This window comes from Crinia signifera, chromosome 4 (genome assembly GCF_055691185.1).
Source record: "Crinia signifera chromosome 4, ASM5569118v1, whole genome shotgun sequence".
Classification (NCBI taxonomy): Eukaryota; Metazoa; Chordata; class Amphibia; order Anura; family Myobatrachidae; genus Crinia; species Crinia signifera.
In genome coordinates this window covers 311,962,512-311,990,309 of record NC_139220.1, presented here as the reverse complement: position 1 = coordinate 311,990,309, position 27,798 = coordinate 311,962,512, and the positions used below count along the sequence as shown (strand labels likewise).

General features: G+C 49.3%; 1 protein-coding gene across 1 annotated transcript in view; it reads left to right on the top strand.

The window, feature by feature from the left end:
* LOC146075829 (2-acylglycerol O-acyltransferase 3-like) overlaps positions 1-27,450 on the top strand; it is a 56,014-nt gene extending 28,564 nt beyond the window's left edge. The window contains 4 exon segments of the mRNA XM_083185466.1: positions 3,305-3,357; positions 3,359-3,480; positions 4,769-4,971; positions 25,468-27,450. Coding sequence (XP_083041592.1) covers positions 3,305-3,357; positions 3,359-3,480; positions 4,769-4,971; positions 25,468-25,622 — 533 coding nt within the window. The 3' untranslated portion in view covers positions 25,623-27,450.
* The last annotated feature ends 348 nt before the right edge of the window (positions 27,451-27,798 follow it).

Below are 27,798 nucleotides of genomic sequence, written 5' to 3'. Positions count from 1 at the left end.
GTGTGTCTGCCGGCCTGCCTCACCACCATCATCATGCTCCCTGTTGTCTGCTCCCTGATCCACCACCAACCTGCTGTCCACAGGTTAGAGGGGGGGGGGGGCATGGGTAATATGGGCACAGAGGGGCATGTGTAATATGGGCAATATGTGCACAGAGGGGCATGTGTGATATGGGCACAGAGGGGCATGGGAGATATGGGTACAGAGGGGCATGTGGGATATGGGCACAGAGGGGCATGTGGGAAATGGGCACAGAGGGGCATGTGGGATATGGGCACAGAGGGGCATGTGGGATATGGGTACAGAGGGGCATGTGGGATATGGGTACAGAGGGGCATGTGGGATATGGGCACAGAGGGGCATGTGGGATATGGGCACAGAGGGGCATGTGGGATATGGGTACAGAGGGGCATGTGGGATATGGGTACAGAGGGGCATGTGGGATATGGGCACAGAGGGGCATGTGGGATATGGGCACAGAGGGGCATGTGGGAAATGGGCACAGAGGGGCACGTGGGATATGGGCACAGAGGGACATGTTTTTGTACAGGTTTAGCCAGTTTCATCTATCTGGCCAGCATGCCATATCTTCCGTGCAGGGATGCACAATTGTCTCACATGTATACGCATCCCATTCTCGGTGAACAGTGCATGAGACTGAAATATATGGTGTGCTGGCCGGATAGATGAAACTGGCGTATCGGCTCTTTGTCTTACCAGAACAGATTTTTCGGCTCTTCGCCTCTGATTGGTTGGCCACCCCTGCTCTACTTCATCTTCAGTCTCCTCGACAATTTGACACCTACTTCTGAACTGATGCTGATTTTAGTTCTACCAGCTATACCCCATTTATACTGTATTTTTCAACACACCCTGTACGTTACCTTGTAATTTGTTTTTTGTTTGCTATGTACGGCGCTGCGGGCACTTTGCGGCGCCTTATAAATAAACGTACTACTACTACGTGTCTCCACCCTTTGTCTGCTCTCTGGGAAGGAGGTTGCATCCTCATGGTGATACCCAAGGAGGGAGAACCAGGATTTTAATTTTCCTTACACTTTCTCAGAGTGGCCACTCAGCCAAGATAAACACCTGGGAGGTTATTCTGGTTGGTGCAGAACTTTCCGAATTCTTTCAGAGCGGACCGCATGCCACACTGTGCGGACATTGTAAGAACAAACGCCCACAGGTCCTCCGCATTCGGGACGGACTCGCTCTCTAAGAAGAGGGTGTGTTTTCAGACAACATCCAAACCGTGCATGTGCGGTGGCCACACAAAGATTCTGCACGGTCTTACAGTGTCAGAACGGACGGGAAGCTGGCCGTACGCATCGATGCGGTGTATTTCCGCAAAACTCACGACTATTATCTGAACTCATAAATCTGTCACATGACACACTTATGCAATTAGGCAACCTCATAAAAAAGGGTTTGTTTGTAATTGTAATCAATTAAATCCTATTTGATACTTAAACACATTACTACCACTTAACATTAACCCTTACATCATGTGAAGTGCTATTCAATCATTGTTACCCCTTTACGTAGGTTTTATGTATGCAAACTTACCAAAAGTTATAAACACAGTGTGTGTGTGTATTTTGTTTTTTGGATAATGTTATTTGGTCTACAATTATAGTACATTTGTGTATTGCAAGGATGTGCACACTACAATAACATACATCTATATACAGTATTTACCTTTTGCAAGTGAAAAATATTGCAATGGTTCCAATTGAAGCAATGAAAAGAGTGTAATTATTAACTAATGAGTAGAGGAGTGGATTGTATTGTGTTCAGCTGAGAGTGGTTCAGGTGCGGGCGTACTAATTGGGCGATCCGAATGCCTAGCGCATGACCGAGTGGTGTCCGCAAAGTAATACTTGTTATGAAGAACGCATATTTCCTGCCTGTTGGTTCGTTTGCAGTCGGTGTTCTGTCCAAATGCACGCCTACCAGAGTTCGTGCACTCCATCGTGTATGCCCATATTTACGCCCAGTTTAGCCCACTTTAAAACTACGCCCTTGTGTAGTTCCGAATGACGCCCATATTACGCCCATATTCCAGAGTGAATGCGGTGCACATTTCTGTACGGTATTAGTGAGAACGAATACGGAGACCGTGCGTGGCACATGCGCATTGCGTTGCCTACGCATGCGCAGACGGTTAAAAACCGCCATCCGAAAGAATTTGGAACGGAATAATGCCCCTGATGAGGGTCTAGCGAACAAGGACACCGAGTACCTCCAAGCGGTGGACCATCATGCCCAGAAAGATGGTCAACATCCACTAACAACTGTTTATTTAGACAGCAAGTTAGTTACCATTAAACGTAGTATACTATAAACTTAATTTAAAAAAAGTGGCTTAGGATTCTAAAAGGCCAGCTGCACGTGACCTCTAAGGAAAGGTCTACAGTTGGCTTGGCAACAGCCAAATCCAGGTGCCTTCCCACATCCGGCAGGCCTACATTGATAGACCACCTTTTCTTTCCTCATCCTGGGGGTGAGGGCATGTTGGGCCTGTTAGCTTTAACTGTTCTTCAAGCCCCTTACATCCAGAAGTTGCCATCATTCCAACTAGCTCTCCGGACTCCGTGATTGGGAAAACAATGAAGTCATCCTGGGTCCATAGGCCCTTATTACTTATTATCTGAGTAAAAAGAACCCCTCTCTATAACTACTAGATTAAAAAGAAGATATTGGGCAAGTCCATATTTGGGGGCTTGATTATGAGCCAAATAAGGAAGGATCTCGCAGAGAGTGGTCACCCACTGGGCATGTGCTTCACCATGCATGGGAAAAGAGATGGAGACTGAGAGTGCGGACGGATAGGTTGGTTCATTGGTGGATCACTCTTTTTGAGAAAAAGTAGTGTCAATTGGCATAGCGACCATGCAACACATGGCACGGATGTGTATCACAAGGGTTTAATGGACATGTAGAAAGACTTGCATACTTTTTAGCAGCGTGTGGGTGGAGATAGGAAGACTTTTTGTGATAGGGTGCATGGGGTTGGCTTTGGTTACAGATGGAAAAACAGTGGACAGGTCATTGTTGTGTATGAATATAGATGGTTACTAGCATCAGCATAAGATAGCTAAGCAGGCCACCATGGCTGGACCACAGAATTAGGCCCAGTCTTATGCAATAGAAGTAAGTCATGTAGATGGACCTCATCTTTTCCTCGGAAGCCCAGAACCATGGGCCTTCTTCTTAGTGGTCCATGTTTCCATTTTTGGTCACCTCATTAGAATTTCTTCTCTCCGTCTTATCCTCTCTCTTTCTCTTCCCTCTCTCCTAGGAATAGCTCCTGTAAGTAAGGACAGCCTAAAGTATCTGCTCACCCGCCTGCGGCACAGGAAACGCCGTCTTCATCGTGGTGGGTGGAGCGGCAGAGTCGCTGCACAGCAATCCCGGAGATCACATAGTGATGCTAAGCGAGAGAAAGGGCTTCGTTCGGCTGGCCCTGGAGAATGGGTACGTAATAAAGGCCAGGTCTCAGCCGGTGACGTCCTGCAGCTTAAATATAATTGTTTGTTGAAAAGGCGAAAGAGTGAAAGTGATGCTCTGCAGGCCGCGCGGGCAGCGGGCACATTATCATCGTCTGCATACATAAATACATATGTAAATGCATAAATAGGTTTGTCAGCAATCCCGCTGTGCTGTGCAGTAACCTTAGCAGAAGAGTTGACGAGGCAGCGCAAAATGCTTCCGCTGCAATGTTTTCTAAAGCCACGACTTCTATTTTACCTTTACATTTAGAACATTACGGAATGTTCTAGCAATCGGAGAAACCCTTGTAACAAGAGGTTAGAACCGACGCACTGTGACGTAAATGACCAATGATCCGAAGACATTAGCTGGCCCTCTACGACCTAATTGCAACTTGGTCTTCTCCAATCCAACTTGTGCCCTCCAATCAGACAATGACCTACGCCCATCACCATGACCTCCGTGTGTGGTGGGATGAGCCACCTTGTCCCAGGGGCGTAGCCAGAGAATGATGGACCTCATAGCAACTCAAGTGCTTCCACAGAGGCGCCTCTTTCCACATCATGTTCTAATGCTATGCCCATGGTAGTGCCATAGTTAATGATATGCTTCTCAATAGTGTCCTATTTTATTCATGCCCCATAGTATTGGCCTACAGTAAATCATGTTGTACCGCACAGTGCCCCCGGTTCTTATTAGGCAATGTGGTAAGCTTTCCTGTTCATATTATACCACATTATAGTGCGGCCAGACAACTGTATGGCCCAGGTCTAGGAGCGGGATAAAGTCAATTTACCGACTCTCAGAATACCAATGGGCAAAATACCGACAACCACTGTCAGACAGTCAAAATACCAACGCAGTAAAAATGCCAACATGCATTATGCCAGCATTGTCGAAATGCCGACATTCAAATGAGAAGCCTATTTGCGAAGGCTGCCTGCCTGCACAGGCTTCTTCAATGCAGAACACCGACGGCCAATTAAAATGCTGCACCAATCAGACCTCTTGTACCGTTAGCCAATCAGAGCAGCTGCCGGTACACCAGCTCTGATTGGCTCACCAGCCGGTGCTGCCTTTTAATTGGCCGCCAGTGTCCTGCATTGAAGAAGCCTGTGCTTCGGGACCTGCAGGGGATGAGGGAGCAGGATTCAGGCGGTAAGTGAAGGAAGGAGGGAGATGGGGGGGGGGGGGGGAGGGGCAGAGGGGCCTGGACTGGAAATCAGTCTCGACTTGATTGTGACTTCTTATAATACTTATTATTTTCCATCAGGGCAGACCTGGTTCCAGTGTATTCCTTTGGCGAGACCGATATTTATGACCAACTCCATTTCCCGGAGAATTCCTGGCGCCGGAAGCTGCAGATCTTCTTCAAGAATTACATGGGCTTTGCCCCCTGTCTGTTTATAGGCACGGGGGTGTTCGGCGAGGGCACGTGGGGGCTCAACCCTTTCCCTCGACCCCTCACTACTGTGGGTGAGTGACAGGTGATCATGAGAAGGTTTATTGGTTAGTTGTATGTCTGGGTGGAGTCAAATGGTTTCCATTGACATGTCTCCCGTGGATTATGATTGGATAAAGTAACTTTGCCTGAGGTGTGGTTATATGGCGACTGGTGACAATAGCGCAGGTGGGTCTTTTCCACCTCTGGGGCTTGCCTCAGGTTGTGACATTGCTTTGCCCAGGGTCTACAATGCTGTTAAGTCGGACCTGATCCTCAGCGGCATACCGGCATGTTACATTCGGTATACAGGAATACGTCCTTGTCGGGACTGGACTACCAATATGGTGATGCCCTAGTAATGCACTGATTTCTGCTTGTATGACCTGCTAATTAAAAAGCAACTGTGTCAGCAGTGACTGAGAGGGATCTTTGGATCCCTCCTCTGAGATTTTCAACAGCCAATGTGTGCTAGCTGACAAGCCACAAACATGTTACATTGCTTTCCAATGCTGGATTCATGCAGGCATATAACCCTACACGGACTGTTGCGCTGTCCATATACTCATGCAGCCATATCATTTATTTGTATTCTGGAGGGGTATGGGTCATAGAGTCTACACAACTAAGGTCGACATGCGTTGGGGTGACCACTGAAGGTCGACATGTGCTCAAGTCGACACCTCAGAAGGTCGACATGTGCTTTGGTCGACAAGGTCATTAGGTCAACACAAGCATTCCGTCGACATGGACACGGCCGACAGTCAAAATGTCGACGAGGGGTTTTCGCGTTATTTTTGTCCAAAACGTCGACACAGTTCCTTTGCATGGCTCGCTACGCTCGGGGGATTCAGTATTGAATCCCGGCGGTTGGGATCCCGGCGTTCAGAATCCCGACGCCGGAATCCCGACAGCCGAAATGCCGACAAGGGGGGGACGTGGATCGCCCCCCCTTGCGGGCTCGCTGCGCTCGCCACGCAGCGGGCCCGGTGCCTCGCTACGCTCGGCACACTAATTTATTCTCCCTCCAGGGGTGTCGTGGACACCCCAGGAGGGAGAAAGTGTCGGCATTACGGCGGTCGGGATTCCGGCGTCGGGATTCTGAACGCCGGGATCCCGACCGCCGGGATTTTAACTGCATCCCCGCTCGGGACACTATTTTATTCTCCCTCCACGTCCTGGTGGATGGTAGGGCATGAAATACCACCTGTCGGCACATGTCGGCTCTAAAAAAACCATGTCGATCTTTTGACTGTCAACCTAGCCCATGTCGACCTAATGCTTGTGTCACCTAATGACCCTGTCGACCTTTTGAGGTGTCACCTTATTACATAGTGCAGAGCCAAACGTACTGCTTCATTCGTACAATATTAATCAGGCAGATAGGGCCTGATTCATGTTTGCAAGAATGTATGGATGGCCATCGGCCATCAATGATTCAAAATCATCGATGGATTATGGCCGATGTCGAATACTTTTGCCATCGATGGGGGGAACCAGATGGTTTCCCTCCATCGATGGCACAAAAAACTGACATTTTTTTTTTCAATGCAACTTTATTTAACTTGGAAGATACAGACATCAGTTATATAATACTGAGACCAACATTCTGTCCACAGAGAGACATAGGTAGGAGTATATATAAGAGGAAGGATCTCTCAGTGATAGAGACCTCAGTCATCTGCCCAGACCAAGCGTCACCTGGCTATAAGCGGGCACACACCTCTGTAATACCCGTCAGACCGTTCCCAGTGCTGTGTAGTTACCTCACCCAGCTAAACCTCCTGTTTGGCTTAGCGGAAGCTAGTGCACAATGCCATGACACATGACGAGTAAGCCAGGCAATGCCGCTGAGCTCACCCCTCGCACACAGCCTTTATTCCCCACACACGGACTGCATTTGCAGAGTGAACGCTTCCATTCTCCTCGGGACCCGCTGAGGTGACCGAGAGTTTAAACTGCTTTATGGGAAACAAAAGTTTCTGTCATTAATGGCCGACATGACAGCGGCGAGTAATCCAATGGGAACGGGACGCAGGGACGGGAATATGCAGCGTGTCACAGGTTATATACAGATCTCATACTCCATTAATTACTCACGTGGCTGTTAGACATTACATAGCAGCGAGGGGACAGAAGGCGCAGTGGGCGGGATTAAACTGTAATACAGGGGTGCCTGCCTGACCCTCTCCATGAGGGAGAAAATGCTCTGTTCGTGGACTTCCCTGGTAATGTATAATTGCCAGCACCTGTGGGGAGCTAGGTAAATGGTAAGAAAGGTGTTTCACCACAGGTGATGGCAATCCTACATTACCAGGGAAGGCCAGGAACAGAGCATTTTCTCCCTCATGGAGAGGGTCAGGTAGGCAACCCTGGTGTATTATGATGTGCAGAGGGCACTGAGAGGGATCTGATCAGGCTTGCCTACCCTCCCGGAATGGCCGGGAGCCTCACGGAAATCGGGGCCTTCTCCCGGCCCCCCGGGAAGGTGGGCAAGTCTCCCGCATTCTGCTAATTGCCCCCGATCCCCCCTTGCCCGCTGGTGTAATTACCTGAAATCGTGGGTCCGCAGAGAGGGGGCGGGGCTAAAACGACGCGATCGCAGCATTTCTCATCATTTAGGCAACGCACCCTCTCCGCGGCCCGCGAATCACAGAGTTTTCCGGCATGGGGGGGCCGGGCCAAGTGATGTTAGACTTGCTCCCTCCCCCCTGACGTGTTGCCTCTCCGGGCTTCTCCTAGGGATGGCCATCGGTGCAGACGCCATCGACGGTTGCCATCGATGGCAATTCTGCACCCAGCCATCGATAGTGGCAAACTATTTGAAGGATAACCATCGATAGTTTTAGCTATCGATGGTCATCCATTATATGTTTGACTGAATGGCCCGTGGACCAATGAGAACATGGGGGCGAGACTTCCGGGTGTCGTGGGCGGAGCTATGCTCCGTGTCCCGGCACCTTGAAAAAAAGAGGAAACATCGCTTCTCCTTTAACATCGATGTAGGGAAACCATCTGGTACTCCCACATTGATGGCAAGAGTATTCGACATCGGCCACAAACCATTAATGATTTTAAATCATCGATGGTCGATGGTCGATGGCCATCCCCAGCTTCCCCCGGAGAGGTGAAATTAAAAGTAGGCAAGTATGGATCTGATTGAAGCCCCCTCAAGGGAACCCAAATGAGCCCATGGGAGCTTCTATTTGGTAACCACAGATGGCATTGCCTACTGGGTCCAAGTTCCAGAATGTGTCGCTTTGCAGAGCTTGGTACATGCAGGTAAAACTCAGAGTTTGGGGCATTGCTGAGGATTAGCGCATCTGGCTCAGGGGGAGATGTACTAAGACAAGGAGAGGGAGGACTTGTGAGCAAGTTCCAGCTGAAGTTGGCCATGAGGGGCCAATAGGATTTAACCTCTTAATATCAATCAGGGAGTGTTTTCCACGTTCTGACCAATCAAAGCAAAGTCACTCTGAATTGTCCAAGAGACAGAGGTAGATGCTCTGCGCAGTGTATTAGTGACATCTGAGGGAGATGCTCTGCGCTGTGTATTACTGACATCTGAGGGAGATGCTCTGCGCTGTGTATTACTGACATCTGAGGGAGATGTTCTGCACTGTGTATTACTGACATCTGAGGGAAATGCTCTGCACTGCGTATTACTGACATTTGATGGAGATGCTCTGCGCTGCATATTACTGACAATTAAGTGAGATGCTCCGCGCTGTATTACTGAAATCAGAGATGCTCAGCGCTGCGTATTACTGACATCTGAGGGAGATGTTCTGCACTGTGTATTACTGACATCTGAGGGAGATGCTCTGCACTGCGTATTACTGACATTTGACAGAGATGCTCTGTGCTGCTTATTACTGTCATCTGAGGGAGATGCTCTGCGATGTGTATTACTGACATCTGAGGGAGATGCTCTGCGCTATGTATTACTGACATCTGAGGGAGATGTTCTGCACTGTGTATTACTGACATCTGAGGGAGATGCTCTGCACTGCTTATTACTGACATTTGACAGAGATGCTCTGTGCTGCTTATTACTGACATCTGAGGGAGATGCTCTGCGATGTGTATTACTGACATCTGAGGGAGATGCTCTGCGCTATGTATTACTGACATCTGAGGGAGATGCTCTGCGCTATGTATTACTGACATCTGAGGGAGATGCTCTGCACTGCGTATTACTGACATCTGAGGGAAATGCTCTGCGCTGCATATTACTGACAATTGAGTGAGATGCTCCGCGCTGTATTACTGAAATCAGAGATGCTCTGCGCTGTGTATTACTAACATCTGAGCAAGTTGTTCTGCGCTGTGTATTACTGACATCTGACTGAGATGCTCTGCGCTGCTTATTACTGACATCTGAGGGAGATGCTCTGCACTGTGTATTACTGACATCTGAGGGAGGTGCTCTGCGCTGTGTATTACTGCCATCTGAGGGAGATGCTCTGCACTGCGTATTACTGACATCTGAGGGAGATGCTCTGCACTGCGTATTACTGACATTTGACGGAGATGCTCTGCCTTGCATATTACTGACAATTGAGTGAGATGCTCCGCGCTGTATTACCGAAATCAGAGATGCTCTGTGCTGTGTATAACTGACATCTAACCGAGATGTTCTGCGCTGTGTATTACTAACATCTGAGCAAGTTGTTTTGCGCTGTGTATTACTCACATCTGACTGAGCTGCTCTGTGCTGCTTATTACTGACATCTGAGGGAGATGCTCTGCGATGTGTATTACTGACATCTGAAGGAGATGCTCTGCGCTGCATATTACTGACATCTGTGTGAAATGCTCTGCACTGCGTATTACTGACATCTCAGGGAGATGCTCTGCGCTGCGTATTAATGACATCTCTGTGAGATGTTCTGCGCTGTGTATTACTGACATCTGACTAAGATGCGCTGCGTATTACTGTTACCTGACTGAGATGCTCTGCATATAACTGACATCTGAGTGAGATGCTCTGCACTGCGTATTACTGACATGTGAGGGAGATGTTCTGCACTGTGCATTACTGACATCTGAGGTAGATGCTCTGCGCTGTGTATTACTAACATTTGACTAAGATACTTTGCGCTGCATATTACTGATACCTGACTGAGATGCTCTGCATATTACTGACATCTGAGGGAGATGCTCTGCACTGCGTATTACTGACATGTGAGGGAGATGTTCTGTGCTGTGGATTACTGACATCTGAGGGAGATGCTCTGCACTACGTATTACTAACATTTTAGTGAGATGCTCTGCACTACGTATTACTAACATTTTAGTGAGATGCTCTGCAATGTGTATTACTGTCATCTGAGGGAAATGCTCTGTGCTCTTTATTACTGACATATAAGTGAGATGCTCTGCTCTACGTAGTACTAACATTTTAGTGAGATGCTCTGTGCTGTGTATTACTGTCATCTGAGGGACATGCTCTGCGCTGTGTATTACTGACATCTGAGGGAAATGCTCTGCACTGTTTATTACTGACATTTGAGGGAGATGCTCTGTACTGCATATTACTGACAATTGAGTGAGATGCTCTGCGCTGTGAATTACTGACATCTGAGGGAGATGCTCTGCACTGTGCTACTGACATCTGAGTGAGATGCTCTGCGCTGCGTATTACTGACATCTGACTGAGATGCTCTGCGCTGCGTATTACTGACATCTGAGGGAGATGTTCTGCGCTGCGTATTACTGACATCTGATTGAGATGCTCTGCGCTGTGTATTACTGACATCTGAAGGAGATGCTCTGCGCTGCATATTACTGACATCTGTGTGAGATGCTCTGCACTGCGTATTACTGACATCTCTGTGAGATGTTCTGCGATGTGTATTACTGACATCTGACTGAGATGCTCTGCGCTGCATATTACTGATACCTGAATGAGATGCTTTGCATATTACTGACATCTGAGGGAGATGCTCTGCACTGCATATTACTGACATGTGAGGGAGATGTTCTGCGCTGTGTATTACTGACATCTGACTGAGATGCTTTGCGCTGCATATTACTGATACCTGACTGAGATGCTCTGCGTATTACTGACATCTGAGGGAGATGCTCTGCACTGCGTATTACTGACATGTGAGGGAGATGTTCTCTGCTGTGTATTAATGACATCTGACTTAGATACTCTGCGCTGTGTATTACTGACATATAAGTGAGATGCTCTGCACTACGTATTACTAACATTTTAGTGAGATGCTCTGCACTACGTATTACTAACATTTTAGTGAGATGCTCTGCAATGTGTCTTACTGTCATCTGAGGGAAATGCTCTGCGCTCTTTATTACTGACATATAAGTGAGATGCTCTGCTCTACGTAGTACTAACAATTTAGTGGGATGCTCTGCGCTGTGTATTACTGTCATCTGAGGGACATGCTCTGCGCTGTGTATTACTGACATCCGAGGGAAATGCTCTGCACTGTTTATTACTGACAATTGAGTGAGATGCTCTGCGCTGTGAATTACTGACATCTGAGGGAGATGCTCTGCACTGTGCTACTGACATCTGAGTGAGATGCCCTGCGCTGCGTATTACTGACATCTGACTGAGATGCTCTGCGCTGCGTATTACTGACATCTGAGGGAGATGTTCTGCGCTGCGTATTACTGACATCTGATTGAGATGCTCTGCGCTGTGTATTACTGACATCTAAAGGAGATGCTCTGCGCTGCACATTACTGACATCTGTGTGAGATGCTCTGCACTGCGTATTACTGACATCTCAGGGAGATGCTCTGCGCTGCATATTACTGACATCTCTGTGAGATGTTCTGCGCTGTGTATTACTGACATCTGACTAAGATGCGCTGCATATTACTGTTACCTGACTGAGATGCTCTGCATATTACTGACATCTGAGGGAGATGTTCTGTGCTGTGTATTACTGACATCTGAGGGAGATGCTCTGCACTGCGTATTACTGACATGTGAGGGAGATGTTCTGTGCTGTGTATTACTGACATCTGAGTGAGATGCTCTGCACTGCGTATTACTGACATGTGAGGGAGATGTTCTGCACTGTGCATTACTGACATCTGAGGTAGATGCTCTGCGCTGTGTATTACTAACATCTGACTGAGATGCTTTGCGCTGCATATTACTGATACCTGACTGAGATGCTCTGCGTGTTACTGACATCTGAGGGAGATACTCTGCACTGCGTATTACTGACATGTGAGGGAGATGTTCTGTGCTGTGTATTACTGACATCTGACTTAGATACTCTGCGCTGTGTATTACTGACATATAAGTGAGATGCTCTGCACTACGTATTACTAACATTTTAGTGAGATGCTCTGCAATGTGTATTACTGTCATCTGAGGGAAATGCTCTGCGCTCTTTATTACTGACATATAATGCTCTGCTCTACGTAGTACTAATGCTCTGCTCTACGTAGTACTAACATTTTAGTGGGATGCTCTTTGCTGTGTATTACTGTCATCTGAGGGAAATGCTCTGCGCTGTGTATTACTGACATCTGAGGGAAATGCTCTGCACTGTTTATTACTGACATTTGAGGGAGATGCTCTGTACTGCATATTACTGACAATTGAGTGAGATGCTCTGCGCTGTGAATTACTGACATCTGAGTGAGATGCTCTGCGCTGCGTATTACTGACATCTGACTGAGATGCTCTGCGCTGCGTATTACTGACATCTGAGGGAGATGTTCTGCGCTGCGTATTACTGACATCTGATTGAGATGCTCTGCGCTGTGTATTACTGACATCTGAAGGAGATGCTCTGCGCTGCATATTACTGACATCTGAGGGAGATGCTCTGCACTGCATATTACTGACATGTGAGGGAGATGTTCTGCGCTGTGTATTACTGACATCTGACTGAGATGCTTTGCGCTGCATATTACTGATACCTGACTGAGATGCTCCGCGTATTACTGACATCTGAGGGAGATACTCTTCACTGTGTATTACTGACATGTGAGGGAGATGTTCTGTGCTGTGTATTAATGACATCTGACTTAGATACTCTGCGCTGTGTATTACTGACATATAAGTGAGATGCTCTGCACTACGTATTACTAACATTTTAGTGAGATGCTCTGCACTACGTATTACTAACATTTTAGTGAGATGCTCTGCAATGTGTATTGATGTCATCTGAGGGAAATGCTCTGCGCTCTTTATTACTGACATATAAGTGAGATGCTCTGCTCTACGTAGTACTAACAATTTAGTGGGATGCTCTGCGCTGTGTATTACTGTCATCTGAGGGACATGCTCTGCGCTGTGTATTACTGACATCTGAGGGAAATGCTCTGCACTGTTTATTACTGACATTTGAGGGAGATGCTCTGTACTGCATATTACTGACAATTGAGTGAGATGCTCTGCGCTGTGAATTACTGACATCTGAGGGAGATGCTCTGCACTGTGCTACTGACATCTGAGTGAGATGCTCTGCGCTGCGTATTACTGACATCTGACTGAGATGCTCTGCGCTGCGTATTACTGACATCTGAGGGAGATGTTCTGCGCTGCGTATTACTGACATCTGATTGAGATGCTCTGCGCTGTGTATTACTGACATCTGAAGGAGATGCTCTGCGCTGCATATTACTGACATCTGTGTGAGATGCTCTGCACTGCGTATTACTGACATCTCAGGGAGATGCTCTGCGCTGCATATTACTGACATCTCTGTGAGATGTTCTGCGCTGTGTATTACTGACATCTGACTGAAATGTTCTGCGCTGTGTATTACTGACATCTGACTGAGATGCTCTGCGCTGCGTATTAGTGATATCTGACTGAGATGCTCTGCGTATTACTGACATCTGAGGGAGATGCTCTGCGCTGCATATTACTGACATCTGAGGGAGATGCTCTGCGCTGCGTATTACTGACATCTGAGTGAGATGCTCTGCGCTGTGTATTACTGACATCTGAGGGAGATGTTCTGTGCTGTGTATTACTGACATCTGACTTAGATGCTCTACGCTGTGTATTACTGACATATAAGTGAGATGCTCTGCGCTACGTTTTACTAACATTTTAGTTAGATGCTCTGCAATGTGTATTACTGTCATCTGAGTGAAATGCTCTGCGCTTTTTATTACTGACATATAAGTGAGATGCTTTGCTCTACATATTTCTAACATTTTAGTGGGATGCTCTGTGCTGTGTATTACTGTCATCTGAGGGAAATGCTCTGCGCTGTGTATTACTGACATCTGAGGGAAATGCTCTGCACTGTTTATTACTGCCATTTGAGGGAGATGCTCTGCACTGCATATTACTGACAATTGAGTGAGATGCTCTGTGCTGCGTATTACTGACATCTGAGGGAGATGCTCTGCGCTGCTTATTACTGACATCTGAGGGAGATGCTCTGCGATGTGTATTACTGACATCTGAAGTAGATGCTCTGCGCTGCATATTACTGACATCTGTGTGAGATGCTCTGCACTGTGTATTACTGACATCTCAGGGAGATGCTCTGCGCTGCGTATTACTGACATCTCTGTGAGATGTTCTGTGCTGTGTATTACTGACATCTGACTGAGATGCGCTGTGTATTACTGATACCTGACTGAGATGCTCTGCATATCACTGACATCTGATTGAGATGCTCTGCACTGCGTATTACTGACATGTGAGGGAGATGTTCTGCGCTGTGCATTACTAACATCTGAGGGAGATGCTCTGTGCTGTGTATTTCTAACATCTGACTGAGATGCTCTGCACTGCATATTACTGATACCGGACTGAGATGCTCTGCGTATTACTGACATCTGAGGGAGATGCTCTGCACAGCCTATTGCTAACATGTGATGGAGATGTTCTGTGCTGTGTATTACTGACATCTGACTTAGATGCACTGCGCTGCGTATTACTAACATTTTAGTGAGATGCTCTGCACTACGTATTACTAACATTTTAGTGAGATGCTCTGCAATGTGTATTACTGTCATCTGAGGGAAATGCTCTGTGCTCTTTATTACTGACATATAAGTGAGATGCTCTGCTCTACGTAGTACTAACATTTTAGTGAGATGCTCTGTGCTGTGTATTACTGTCATCTGAGGGACATGCTCTGCGCTGTGTATTACTGACATCTGAGGGAAATGCTCTGCGCTGTGTATTACTGACATCTGAGGGAAATGCTCTGCACTGTTTATTACTGACATTTGAGGGAGATGCTCTGTACTGCATATTACTGACAATTGAGTGAGATGCTCTGCGCTGTGAATTACTGACATCTGAGGGAGATGCTCTGCACTGTGCTACTGACATCTGAGTGAGATGCTCTGCGCTGCGTATTACTGACATCTGACTGAGATGCTCTGCGCTGCGTATTACTGACATCTGAGGGAGATGTTCTGCGCTGCGTATTACTGACATCTGATTGAGATGCTCTGCGCTGTGTATTACTGACATCTGAAGGAGATGCTCTGCGCTGCATATTACTGACATCTGTGTGAGATGCTCTGCACTGCGTATTACTGACATCTGACTGAGATGCTCTGCGCTGCATATTACTGATACCTGAATGAGATGCTTTGCATATTACTGACATCTGAGGGAGATACTCTGCACTGCGTATTACTGACATGTGAGGGAGATGTTCTGTGCTGTGGATTACTGACATCTGAGGGAGATGCTCTGCACTGTGCTACTGACATCTGAGTGAGATGCTCTGCGCTGCGTATTACTGACATCTGACTGAGATGCTCTGCGCTGCGTATTACTGACATCTGAGGGAGATGTTCTGCGCTGCGTATTACTGACATCTGATTGAGATGCTCTGCGCTGTGTATTACTGACATCTGAAGGAGATGCTCTGCGCTGCATATTACTGACATCTGTGTGAGATGCTCTGCACTGCGTATTACTGACATCTCAGGGAGATGCTCTGCGCTGCATATTACTGACATCTCTGTGAGATGTTCTGCGCTGTGTATTACTGACATCTGACTGAAATGTTCTGCGCTGTGTATTACTGACATCTGACTGAGATGCTCTGCGCTGCGTATTAGTGATATCTGACTGAGATGCTCTGCGTATTACTGACATCTGAGGGAGATGCTCTGCGCTGCATATTACTGACATCTGAGGGAGATGCTCTGCGCTGCGTATTACTGACATCTGAGTGAGATGCTCTGCGCTGTGTATTACTGACATCTGAGGGAGATGTTCTGTGCTGTGTATTACTGACATCTGACTTAGATGCTCTACGCTGTGTATTACTGACATATAAGTGAGATGCTCTGCGCTACGTTTTACTAACATTTTAGTTAGATGCTCTGCAATGTGTATTACTGTCATCTGAGTGAAATGCTCTGCGCTCTTTATTACTGACATATAAGTGAGATGCTTTGCTCTACATATTTCTAACATTTTAGTGGGATGCTCTGTGCTGTGTATTACTGTCATCTGAGGGAAATGCTCTGCGCTGTGTATTACTGACATCTGAGGGAAATGCTCTGCACTGTTTATTACTGCCATTTGAGGGAGATGCTCTGCACTGCATATTACTGACAATTGAGTGAGATGCTCTGTGCTGTGTATTACTGACATCTGAGGGAGATGCTCTGCGCTGCTTATTACTGACATCTGAGGGAGATGCTCTGCGATGTGTATTACTGACATCTGAAGTAGATGCTCTGCGCTGCATATTACTGACATCTGTGTGAGATGCTCTGCACTGTGTATTACTGACATCTCAGGGAGATGCTCTGCGCTGCGTATTACTGACATCTCTGTGAGATGTTCTGTGCTGTGTATTACTGACATCTGACTGAGATGCGCTGTGTATTACTGATACCTGACTGAGATGCTCTGCATATCACTGACATCTGATTGAGATGCTCTGCACTGCGTATTACTGACATGTGAGGGAGATGTTCTGCGCTGTGCATTACTAACATCTGAGGGAGATGCTCTGTGCTGTGTATTTCTAACATCTGACTGAGATGCTCTGCACTGCATATTACTGATACCGGACTGAGATGCTCTGCGTATTACTGACATCTGAGGGAGATGCTCTGCACAGCCTATTGCTAACATGTGATGGAGATGTTCTGTGCTGTGTATTACTGACATCTGACTTAGATGCACTGCGCTGCGTATTACTTATACCTGACTGAGATGCTCTGCGTATTACTGACATCTAAGGGAGATGCTCTGCGCTGCGTATTACTAACATCTGAGGGAGATACTCTGCGCTGTGTATTACTGACATCTGAGGTAGATGCTCTGCGCTGCGTATTACTGAAATCTGGGGTAGATGCTCTGCACTGCGTATTACTGACCTCTGACTGAGATGCTCTGCACTACATAGTACTGATACCTGACTGAGATGCTCTGTGTATTACTGACATCGGAGGGAGATGCTCTGTGCTGTGTATTACTGACATCTCAGGGAGATGCTCTGCGCTGCATATTATTGACATCTGAGGTAGATGCTCTGCGCTGCTTATAACTGACATCTGAGTGATATGCTCTGAGCTGTGTATTACTGACATATAAGTGAAATGCTCTGCGCTATGTATTACTAACATTTTAGTGAGATGCTCTGCGCTGTGTATTACTGTCATCTGAGGGAAATGCTCTGCACTGTGTATTACTGTCATCTGAGGGAAATGCTCTGCGCTGTTTATTATTGACATTTGAGGGAGATGCTCTGCACTGCATATTACTGACAATTGAGTGAGATGCTCTGCGCTGTATTACTGAAATCAGAGATGCTCTGCGCTGTGAATTACTGACATCTGAGTGAGATACTCTGCGCTGCGTATTACTGACATCTGACCGAGATGTTCTGCTCTGTGCATTACTAACATCTGAGCGAGATGTTCTGCGCTGTGTATTACTGACATCTGAGGGAGATGCTCTGCGATGCGTATTACTGGCATCTGAGGGAGATGCTCTGCGATGTGTATTACTGACATCTGTAGGAGATGCTCTGCGCTGCATATTACTGACATCTGTGTGACATGCTCTGCACTGCGTATTACTGACATCTCAGGGAGATGCTCTGCGCTGCGTTTTACATTACGTTTTGTATTACTGACATCTGACTGAGATGCGCTGCGTATTACTGATACCTGACTGAGATGCACTGCATATTACTGACATCTGAGGGAGATGCTCTGCACTACGTATTACTGACATCTGAGGGAGATGCTCTGCGCTGTGTATTACTGACATCTCTGTGAGATGTTCTGCGCTGTGCATTACTGACATCTGACTGAGATGCTCTGCGCTACGTATTACTGACATCTGAGGGAGATGCTCTGCGCTGTGTATTACTGACATCTCTGTGAGATGTTCTACGCTGTGCATTACTGACATCTGACTGAGATGCACTGCGCTGCAAATTACTGATACCTGACGGAGGTGCTCTGCGCTGCATATTACTGATACCTGACTGAGATGCTCTGCGTATTACTGACATCTGAGGGAGATGCTCTGCGCTGCGTATTACTGACATCTGAGTGAGATGCTCTGCGCTGCGTATTACTGACATCTGAGGGAGATGCTCTGCGCTGCATATTACTGACATCTCTGTGAGATGTTCTGCGCTGTGCATTACTGACATCTGACTGAGATGCACTGCGCTGCATATTACTGATACCTGACTGAGATGCTCTGTGCTGCATATTACTGATACCTGACTGAGATGCTCTGCATATCACTGACATCTGAGTGAGATGCTCTGCACTGCGTATTACTGACATGTGAGGGAGATGCTCTGCGCTGTGTATTACTGACATCTGAGGGAGATTTTCTGCGCTGCATATTACTGACATCTCAGGGAGATGCTCTGCCCTGCGTATTTCTGATGTCTGAGGGAGAGGCTCTGCGCTGCGTATTACTGACATCTGAGGGAGATGCTCTGCGCTTCATATTACTAACATCTGAGAGAGATGCTCTGCGCTGCGTATTACTGACATCTGAGGGAGATGCTCTGCATATTACTAACATCTGAGGGAGATGCTCTGCGCTGCGTAATACTGACATCGGAAGGAGATGCTCTGTGCTGCGTATTACTGATATCTGAGATAGATGCTCTGCGCTGCACATTACTGACACCTGACTGAGATGCTCTGCGCTGCGTATTACTGACATCTGTGTGAGATGCTGTGCGCTGCATATTACTGAGTGGGAGTCCCCCCCAATTTGAAAAAAAAAAATAGACGCTGTGCACTGTGAGCGATAACGGGGACGCGGCCTAATTTGTGTAAGCAGCAATCTCATTTGCATACACCACGCCCCCTTTTCGGGGCGCTCGCACAGCTTCACCGCGCGAGTGTCCCTATTCTTCAATTGAAAAAGTTGGGAGGTATGGTACTTGGAGAACCACAAGTACCAGCATACGGGTCATTGAGGGCCCATTGGTTCCTATAGTCCCCCTGTCGCAAACTGCGACCCCTATATGGTGCAATGCGTTTTTGCACCATATGGCTGAAATAGTATAGGTGCATGGGAAGACATGTGTTTTTGGAGTGAGATAATCTGCAGAATATTTGAGTGAAGCAACCCACATTTTGTTATGGTGAGATGATCTGCAGAGTGCCTGTTTGAGATCTCCTGTAGAGTGCCTGGGTGAGATGCTCTGCTGAATAACTGTGGGAGAAATCTACATTGTGTCTAGGGTACCCATTTATCAAACCATATTTGCGGCTAAATCCCCGAAACACCCGTTTTCGGGGGTTTAGCCGCAAATATTAAGTATCAACTTAATGTTTCATAGGGGGACTGCAGCAGGAATCTCCGATCCCTGCTGCGATCCCCCCCTGCACCGCAGCCGGCCGCATCCCCCATGGGTTTCTATGGGGGGATGGGAAGCTGCCCGATGTATTAACATCGGACAGCCCGGCATTCTGGGATGGCGAGAGCCCATTTTAGCCTATGGCTGCGGGATCTGCACTGCCGAATGGGGCAGTGCGGTCAGAGGGGTCGGCGGGGGTCAGCGCATTACCGCGCATGCGCAAACCCCCAGACTTCCGGGTCAGGGCTTCGCAGGGATGGGTTTCGGAGCCCTGTCCCTGTGCCCTTCTAATAATACATCCAGGCGGTATTTCACAATACCGCAATGCGATGTCCGGCGATGTCACCGCGCCGGCATCGCTCTAGGTTGATAAATGCGGCCCTAGGGGAGATGCATTAGAGGACAACTGATAGAAAGGATGAGAGGACCAGGTACAAGAGAATTGTGGAATGAAGGGGTCAGATTGAAGAGGAAGAGATGTGCAGAAGACTAATGGCGCCCACACACGGTTTCCTTCTAATGGCATTGCGTCTAGTTCAAATCGCAAAATGTTTATTTTCCCTTGCGATACCGTGTAGTCCATAGCGCAAGGCAAAATAGTATGTGCATATATGCAGCAGGTATTGTACTGCATAATCAGGTGTAGTCCAAATCGCACAGCACACATTGGGTGAAATGTAATAGGATGAGAGATTTAGAAAGGGAGAAGATTTGGTAAGAAACATGAGCAGAGTGAGTTAGACTTGGGTGGGGTGTGATGAAACTGGAATCTAAATTGCAGTGTAAAAATAATGCAGCCAGAATTTACCCTGCACAGAAACAAATAAACTCACACAAATCAAACTGTCTCTGCACATGTTACTGCAGTGCACATGGTTTTGCCCATTTTCCAAACAAATTTGTACTGGGATCAGATCTGAATAAACCAGTGTGTAGGCTCAAAACATACCTGGCACACATCTCACCTTGTGTGTGCATGATAGGATGAGACAGGAAGAACAGGCTGGAAGGAGAGAGGGGAGGGGGAGTGAAAAAAGGGAGGGGGAGTGAGAGAACGGAGGGGGAGTGAGAGAGGGGAGAGGGATTGAGAGAGAAGAGGGGGAGTAAGAGATAGGGAGTGAGAGTGAGAGAGGGGAGGGGGAGTGAGAGAGGGGAGGGGGAGTAAGAGAGAGGGGAGGGGGAGTGAAAAAGGGGAGGGCGAGTGAGAGAGGGGAGGGGAGTGAGAGAGGGGAGAGGGATTGAGAGAGAAGAGGGGGAGTAAGAGATAGGGGGGGGGAGTGAGAGAGAGGAGGGGGAGTGAGAGAGGGGGAGTGAGAGAGGGGAGGGGGAGTGAGAAAGGGGAGGGGGAGTGAGAGAGGGGAGGGGGAGTGAGAGAGGGGAGGGGGAGTGAGAGTGAGAGAGGGGAGGGGGAGTGAGAGAGGGGAGGGGGAGTGAGAGAGAGGGGAGGGGTAGTGAGAAAGGGGAGCCAGAGTGAGAGAGGGGAGAGGGATTGAGAGAGGGTAGGGGGAGTAAGAGATACGGGAGGGGGAGTGAGAGAGAGGAGGGAGTGAGAGAGGAGAGGGGGAGCGAGAGGAGGAGGGGGGGTAAGAGATAGAGGAGTGAGAGTGAGAGAGAGAGGAGGGGGGTAAGAGATAGAGGAGTGAGAGAGAGGAGGGGGAGTGAGAGAGGAGAGGGGGAGTGAGTGAGAGAGAGGAGGGGGAGTAAGAGAGAGGGGAGGGGGAGTGAGAGAGGGGAGTGGAATTGAGAGTGAAGAGGGGGAGTAAGAGATAGGGTAGGGGGAGTGAGAGAGGGAGGGGGAGTGAGAGAGGGAGAGGGAGTGAGAGAGAGGAGGGGGAGTAAGAGAGGGGAGGGGGAGTGAGAAAGGGGAGGGGAGTGAGAGAGGGGGGAGGGATGGAGAGAGAGGAGGGGGGAGTACGAGATAGGGAGGGGGAGTGAGAGTAGGGGGAGTAAGAGAGAGGGGAGTGAGAAAAGGGAGGGGGAGAGAGAGGTGAAGGGGAGGGAGAGAATGGAGGGGGGAGCAAGAGAGAGGGGAGGCGGAGTAAGAGATAGGGGAGGTGGAGTGAGTGAGAGAGGGGGAGTGAGAGAGTGGAGGGGGAGTAAGAGAGGGGAGGGGGAGTGAGAGAGAGTAGGGGGAGTAAGAGGAGGGAAGGGGAGTGAGAGAGAGTAGGGGGAGTTAGGGGAGTGAGAAAGGGGAGGGAGAGAATGGAGTGGAAGCAATAGAGAGGGGAGGGGGAGTGAGAGAGGGGAAGTGAGATAGAGGAGGGGAGTGAGAAAGGGGAGGGGGAGTGAGATGGGGGAGTGAGAAAGAGGAGGGGGTGTTAGAGAGGGGAGGGGGTGAGAGAGGGGAGGGGGATTGGGAGAGAGGGGAGGGGGAGTAAGAGAGAGGGGAGGGGGAATGAGAAAGGGGAGGGGGGAGTGAGAGAGGGGTGGGGGAGTGAGAAAGGGGAGGGGAAGTGAGAGAAGGGAGGGGGAGTGAGAGAGGGGAGGGGTAGGGAGAGAAAGGAGGGGGAGCAAGAGAGAGGGGAGTGAGAAAGGGGAGGGGGAGTGAGAGAGGGGAGGGGGAGTGAGAAAGGGGAGGGGGAGTGAGAGAGGGGAGAGGGATTGTGAGAGAGGGGGAGAGGGAGTAAGAGATAGGGGGGGGGGAGTGAGAGAGAGGAGGGGGAGTGAGAGAGGGAGGGGGAGTGAGAGAGGGGAGGGGGAGTGAGAAAGGGGAGGGGGAGTGAGAGAGGGGAGGGGGAGAGGGGAGGGGGAGTGAGAGAGGGGAGGGGGAGTGAGAGTGAGAGAGGGGAGGGGGAGTGAGAGAGGGGAGAGGGATTAAGAGAGGGGAGAGGGATTGAGAGAGAAGAGGGGGAGTAAGAGATAGGGGGGGGGGAGTGAGAGAGAGGAGGGGGAGTGAAAGAGGGGAGGGGGAGTGAGAGAGGGGAGGGGGAGTGAGAAAGGGGAGGGGGAGTGAGAAAAGGGAGGGGGAGTGAGAGAGGGGAGGGGTAGGGAGAGAAAGGAGGGGGAGCAAGAGAGAGAGGGGAGTGAGAAAGCGGAGGGGGAGTGAGAGAGGGGAGGGGGAGTGAGAGAATGGAGGGGGAGTAAGAGACAGGGGAGAAGGAATGAGAGAGGAGGGGGAGTGAGAAAGGGGAGGGGGAGTGAGAGAGGGGAGGGGGAGTGAGAGAGGGGAGGGGAGTAAGAGAGAGGGGAGGGGGAGTGACAGAGGGGAAGGGGAATAAGAGAGAGGGGAGGGGAATGAGAGAGAGAGAGAAGGGGGAGTGAGAAAGGGGAGGGGGAGTGAGAGATGAGAGGGGGGAGTGAGAGAGGGAAGGGTGAGTGAGAGAATGGAGGGGGAGTAAGAGAGAGGGGAGGGGGAGTGAGAGAGGGGAGGGGGAGAGAGAGGGGAGGGGGAGGGAGAGAATGGAGGGGGAGCAAGAGAGAGGGGAGGGGTAGTGAGAAAGGGGGAGGGGGAGTGAGAGAGGGGAGGGGGAGTGAGAGAATGTAGGGGGAGTAAGAGACAGGGGAGGGGGAGAGAGAGAGGGGAGGGGAAGTAAGAGAGAGGGGAGGGGGAGTAAGAGAGGGGAGGGGGAGTGAGAGAGGGGAGGGGGAGTGAGAGAGGGGAGGGGGATTGAGAGAGGGGAGGGGGATTGAGAGAGGGGAGGGGGAGTGAGAGAGGGGAGGGGGAGTAAGAGAGAGGGGAGGGGGAGAGTGAGAGGGGGAGGGGGAGTGAGAGAGGGGAGGGGGATTGAGAGAGGGGAGGGGGGATTGAGAGACGGGAGGTGGAGTGAGAGAGGGGAGGGGGATTGAGAGAGGGGAGGGGGAGTAGAGAGAGGGGAGGGGGAATGAGCAGGGAGCATAGCGTGGGGTGGCTGAGGCAGGGGGTGTGTGATGGGTAGCAGGGGGCATAGAGTGGGAAAGCTGAGGCAGAGGGTGTGTGATGGGTAGCAGGGGGCATAGTGTGGCGTGGCTGAGGCAGGGTGTGTGAAGGGTAGCAGGGGGCATAGAGTGGGGTAGCTGAGACAGGGGGTGTATGATGGGGAGCAGGGCGCATAGTGTGGCGTGGTTGAGGCAGGGGGTGTGTGAAAGGTAGCAGGTAGCATAGAGTGCTGTAGCTGAGGCAGGGGTTGTGTGATGGGGAGCAGGGGACATAGAGTGGGGTGGCTGAGGCAGGGGGTGTGTGATGGGGAGCAGGGGACGAGTGGGGTGGCTGAGGCAGGGGGTGTGTGATGGGGAGCAGGGGACAACGAGTGGGGTGGCTGAGGCAGGGGGTGTGTGATGGGGAGCAGGGGGCATAGTGTGGGGTGCCTGAGGCAGGGTGTGTGTGAAGGGTAGCAGGGGGCATAGGGGCGCATTTATCAAGATCACATTTACAATGCGATCTGGGCGGAATATTACCGCCCAGGATCGCATTGTAAAATGCGATCATAGCACCTGTAGGTATGACGATTGAGGGCGCAGGGACATCCCTGCGATACCCTTTGCCGGAATAGAAATCTATGGGGGATGCGGCCGGCGGCGCTGCAGGGGGGATCGCAGCAGGGATCGGAGATTCCTGCTGCGGTCTCCCTTTAATACATTTCAGTGCTACTTAATATTTGCGGGTAACCCCAGAAAACTGATGTTTTCGGGGATTTAGCCTCAAATATTGCTTGATAAATGGGCCCCTTATGTAGGGTACACACCAGGACGACCCGCTCACGATGCACATCGTGAGCGGGTCGTCAGTGTCTCGTCCGACCCGCTCACGGTGACGCGGGGGGGGGGGCACGACCCGCTCACGATGTGCACCGTGAGCGGGTCCGATCCGATGGCGACCTGCACCCGGCTGTATGGTCGTCATTGAGATCCTACCTGCAGCAGGTAGGATCTCAATAACGACCGACCGACCTGCGGGACCGCGCATCGGATCGGTATCGGTCCACACCAGGTCAGAAAAGGGCCCAATCAGCACACAATCTACATCCAATTGGTCGGAATTGGATCTAGATTGTGGGGATCGGGCCCTAGTCATCCTGGTGTGTACCCAGCATTAGAGTGCTGTATCTGAGGCAGGGGGTGTGTGATGGGGAGCCGGGGGCATAGAGTGGGGTGGCTGAGGCAGGGGGTTTGTTATGGGGAGCCGGGGGCATAGAGTGTGGGGCTGAGGTAGGGGATGTGTGATGGGGAGCAGGGGGCATAGAGTGGGGTGGCTGTGGCAGTGGGTGTGTGATGGTGAGAAGGGGGCATAGAGTGCTGTAGCTGAGGCAGGGGGTGTTTGATGGGGAGCAGGGGGCATAGAGTGGGGTGGCTGAGGTAGGGGGTGTGTGATGGGGAGCAGGAGGCATAGAGTGGGACACAATTGCAAATTAAAACTGAAACACTTACTCATGGAGGGTAATATTCTTACTGGCTGTGGAACTGGAGAAACTGTTTTAATACCCAGAATCCCGATGATTCCTTCAAATTTACCATTTAGTTTTAAACAAGTCCAGTTCCTGAAACCAGTTTATTTCTCTCTCTAATGGACAAAACCATGTGCAGTGCAGGTGGGGCAGATGTAACATGTGCAGAGAGAGTTACATTTGTTTTTGCAAGTGACTCAGAATCATGCCCTTAAGGTAGCTGGAGGTTTTTCCCATGGCCGACGTCATGTGGTCTTATAAAGAAATTGTATTGTCGCTCATTTGTTTTTATATACAGACATCGCCGTTACCAGGAAACATGGCCGATTGTCTTCCTATATATATATATATAATAACCCCAATCTATCACTGACCCCTCTGTTCCTCTCCCCTGCAGTGGGCCGGCCGATCCGCATCCCCTATTGCCCGGTTCCCTCGGAGGACGAAGTGTCGCACTATCACAGGCTGTATATCCAGGGCCTGCAGCAGCTGTTCGATGAGTACAAGGTCTCCTGCGGACTCTCTCCTTCCGACACCCTGCAGATTGTCTGACCCCCTCTGGCAGGAGAGAATGTAATGTTCTGTGGTTATTTATATGGTATCTGAGTATGAGGAGTCAGTGTGACAAGACGTAGCGTATATACTGTATGTTGTGGCCTATCTCTGATACATTCCTTCTGACCTGTGCTTTGTGACACAAGACTTGTCCCTGATGGTGCAGTAGAGATCCAGGACGTTCCTGGAGTTAGGGAAGTATTGATAGAGCGCTGAATCAGGTCGCCTATGGGTCACTGGGTAGAACATATTTGGTCGACATGCATTGGTTCGACCACTGACGGTCTACACAATAAATAGATCGCCATGGTTTCAAGGTCGACACAAGCATTAGGTCGATAGTGGCTAGGACAACGGTCAACAGGTCGACATGGGTTTTTCACTTTTTTTTGTCCCAAATGTTGACACGGTCGACATGGACACCATCAAATTATACCGCGTCCCCTCGCATGGTTTGCTGTGCTCACCATTGCACACTATTTTATTCTCCGTCCATGCCCTAGTGGATGGCAGGGCATGAAATACTGCCTGTCGGCACATGTCGGCTCAAAAAGAAAAAGTGAAAAAAAAAAACCACGTTGACTTTTTGGCTGTCGACCTAGCCATTGTAGACCTAATGCTTGTGTCAACCTTCCAGCCATGTTGACCTATTTAATGTGTCCATCTAAGCCATGTCGACCTTCAGCGGTCGACCCAATGCATGTCGACATTATATGTGTTGACCCAACGACCGTATACCGTGCAGTCTGCCCTCGCCCAGACAGAAAGACGTTGAAAGGTTTTCAGTGTCCAGGTAGACAGTTAATCGGTCGACAAAAACGTGCAATAGATCGACACGGACAAGGTCGACACAAACTATGTTGACATTGACTAAAGGTCAACATTCAATGTGCCGACACTGACAAAGGTCAACTACAGTAAAAGGTCGTCAATGATCGACACATGTTAAGGTTTTTTTTTTTTTTGGAGGGGGGGGGGCGGACTTTTTCATACTTAACAAATGGGAATGGTAAAGTGCGCCAAGAGAGGAGCGAGTCATGCGAGGGTATGCACTACACTAATTGGGGGTCCGTGTTGACACAATAATGGGGACACTCATGTCAACCTTTTCATGTGGTGAGCTTTCCCACGTCGACGTTTTGCTTGTCGGCCTTTTGACTTTGTCGACATATTGCTTTGTCTGTGTTGTCCCCTAGTGCATGTCGACGTTTGGTGTTGACTTGATTGTCTACCTAGACACTGTAGACCGTTCGATTCACAGCTGCCCAGATGTTAGTAATTCCCAGACCAGGCTGATGACACCTGTGGTTCTCAAATCCAGTCCTTCTGAACACACATGCAGTGCCATGTTTTCTAGGTCTCCTCATGAAATCGCATGGGAAATATAGATTACGAGCTTCCAGCGAACTTTTAAAATGTGTCAGTTAGTAATGAATACACCTGTGCTCCAGCTAGGTGACCTGGAAAACATGCCCTGCTGTCACTATGTCCCGAGGACAGGAATTGAGAAGGATAAACGACAGGAATGCACAAGTTACTCAAGGACATAGATGGCCAAACCGGCCCTCGAGATCTACCAACAGTCCATATTTTCCAGGCCACCTGTGCATCTGTAGGCCGTGTCAGTTAGGAATGAATGCAGCATGTTTGTGAATGTGACAGTATGACTACACCTGTGCACAAGCAGGGCGGTCTGAAAAACATGGACTGTTGGTAGATCTCGAGGACTGGATCGGCCGCTCCTGCCCTACAAGCTACAGAAACGCACGACCATGTTATGTGCAAACTCTTCTGGATGGTGTCAATAAAAATGTACTAAAATCCCTTGGTGCCCAGTTTGTGTCTAATCCATAATCTATAACACATAGAGGGGACAACTTCGGAGCCACGGGAACGTCACTAGGTCCAATTTACCAGAGCGAATCTTCTGAGGTGCTACACAAGTTGGTCATTTTATACCGTACCAATGGTCCCTGGAGCGAGTTTGCAGGGGACTGATTCAATGCCAATTCTGCGTGGTGGTGGTAGTGGGGGGGAGTTTTTTGATACACACTAATGATTAGGCCCTCTGTTACCCACTCCTCTATGCTCTGCGTGGGTCCTATTGACTATGTGACCCTACTGACACTTGAGGGATATAAGACACCCCCCCACTTCGTAAGTTGATCTATTT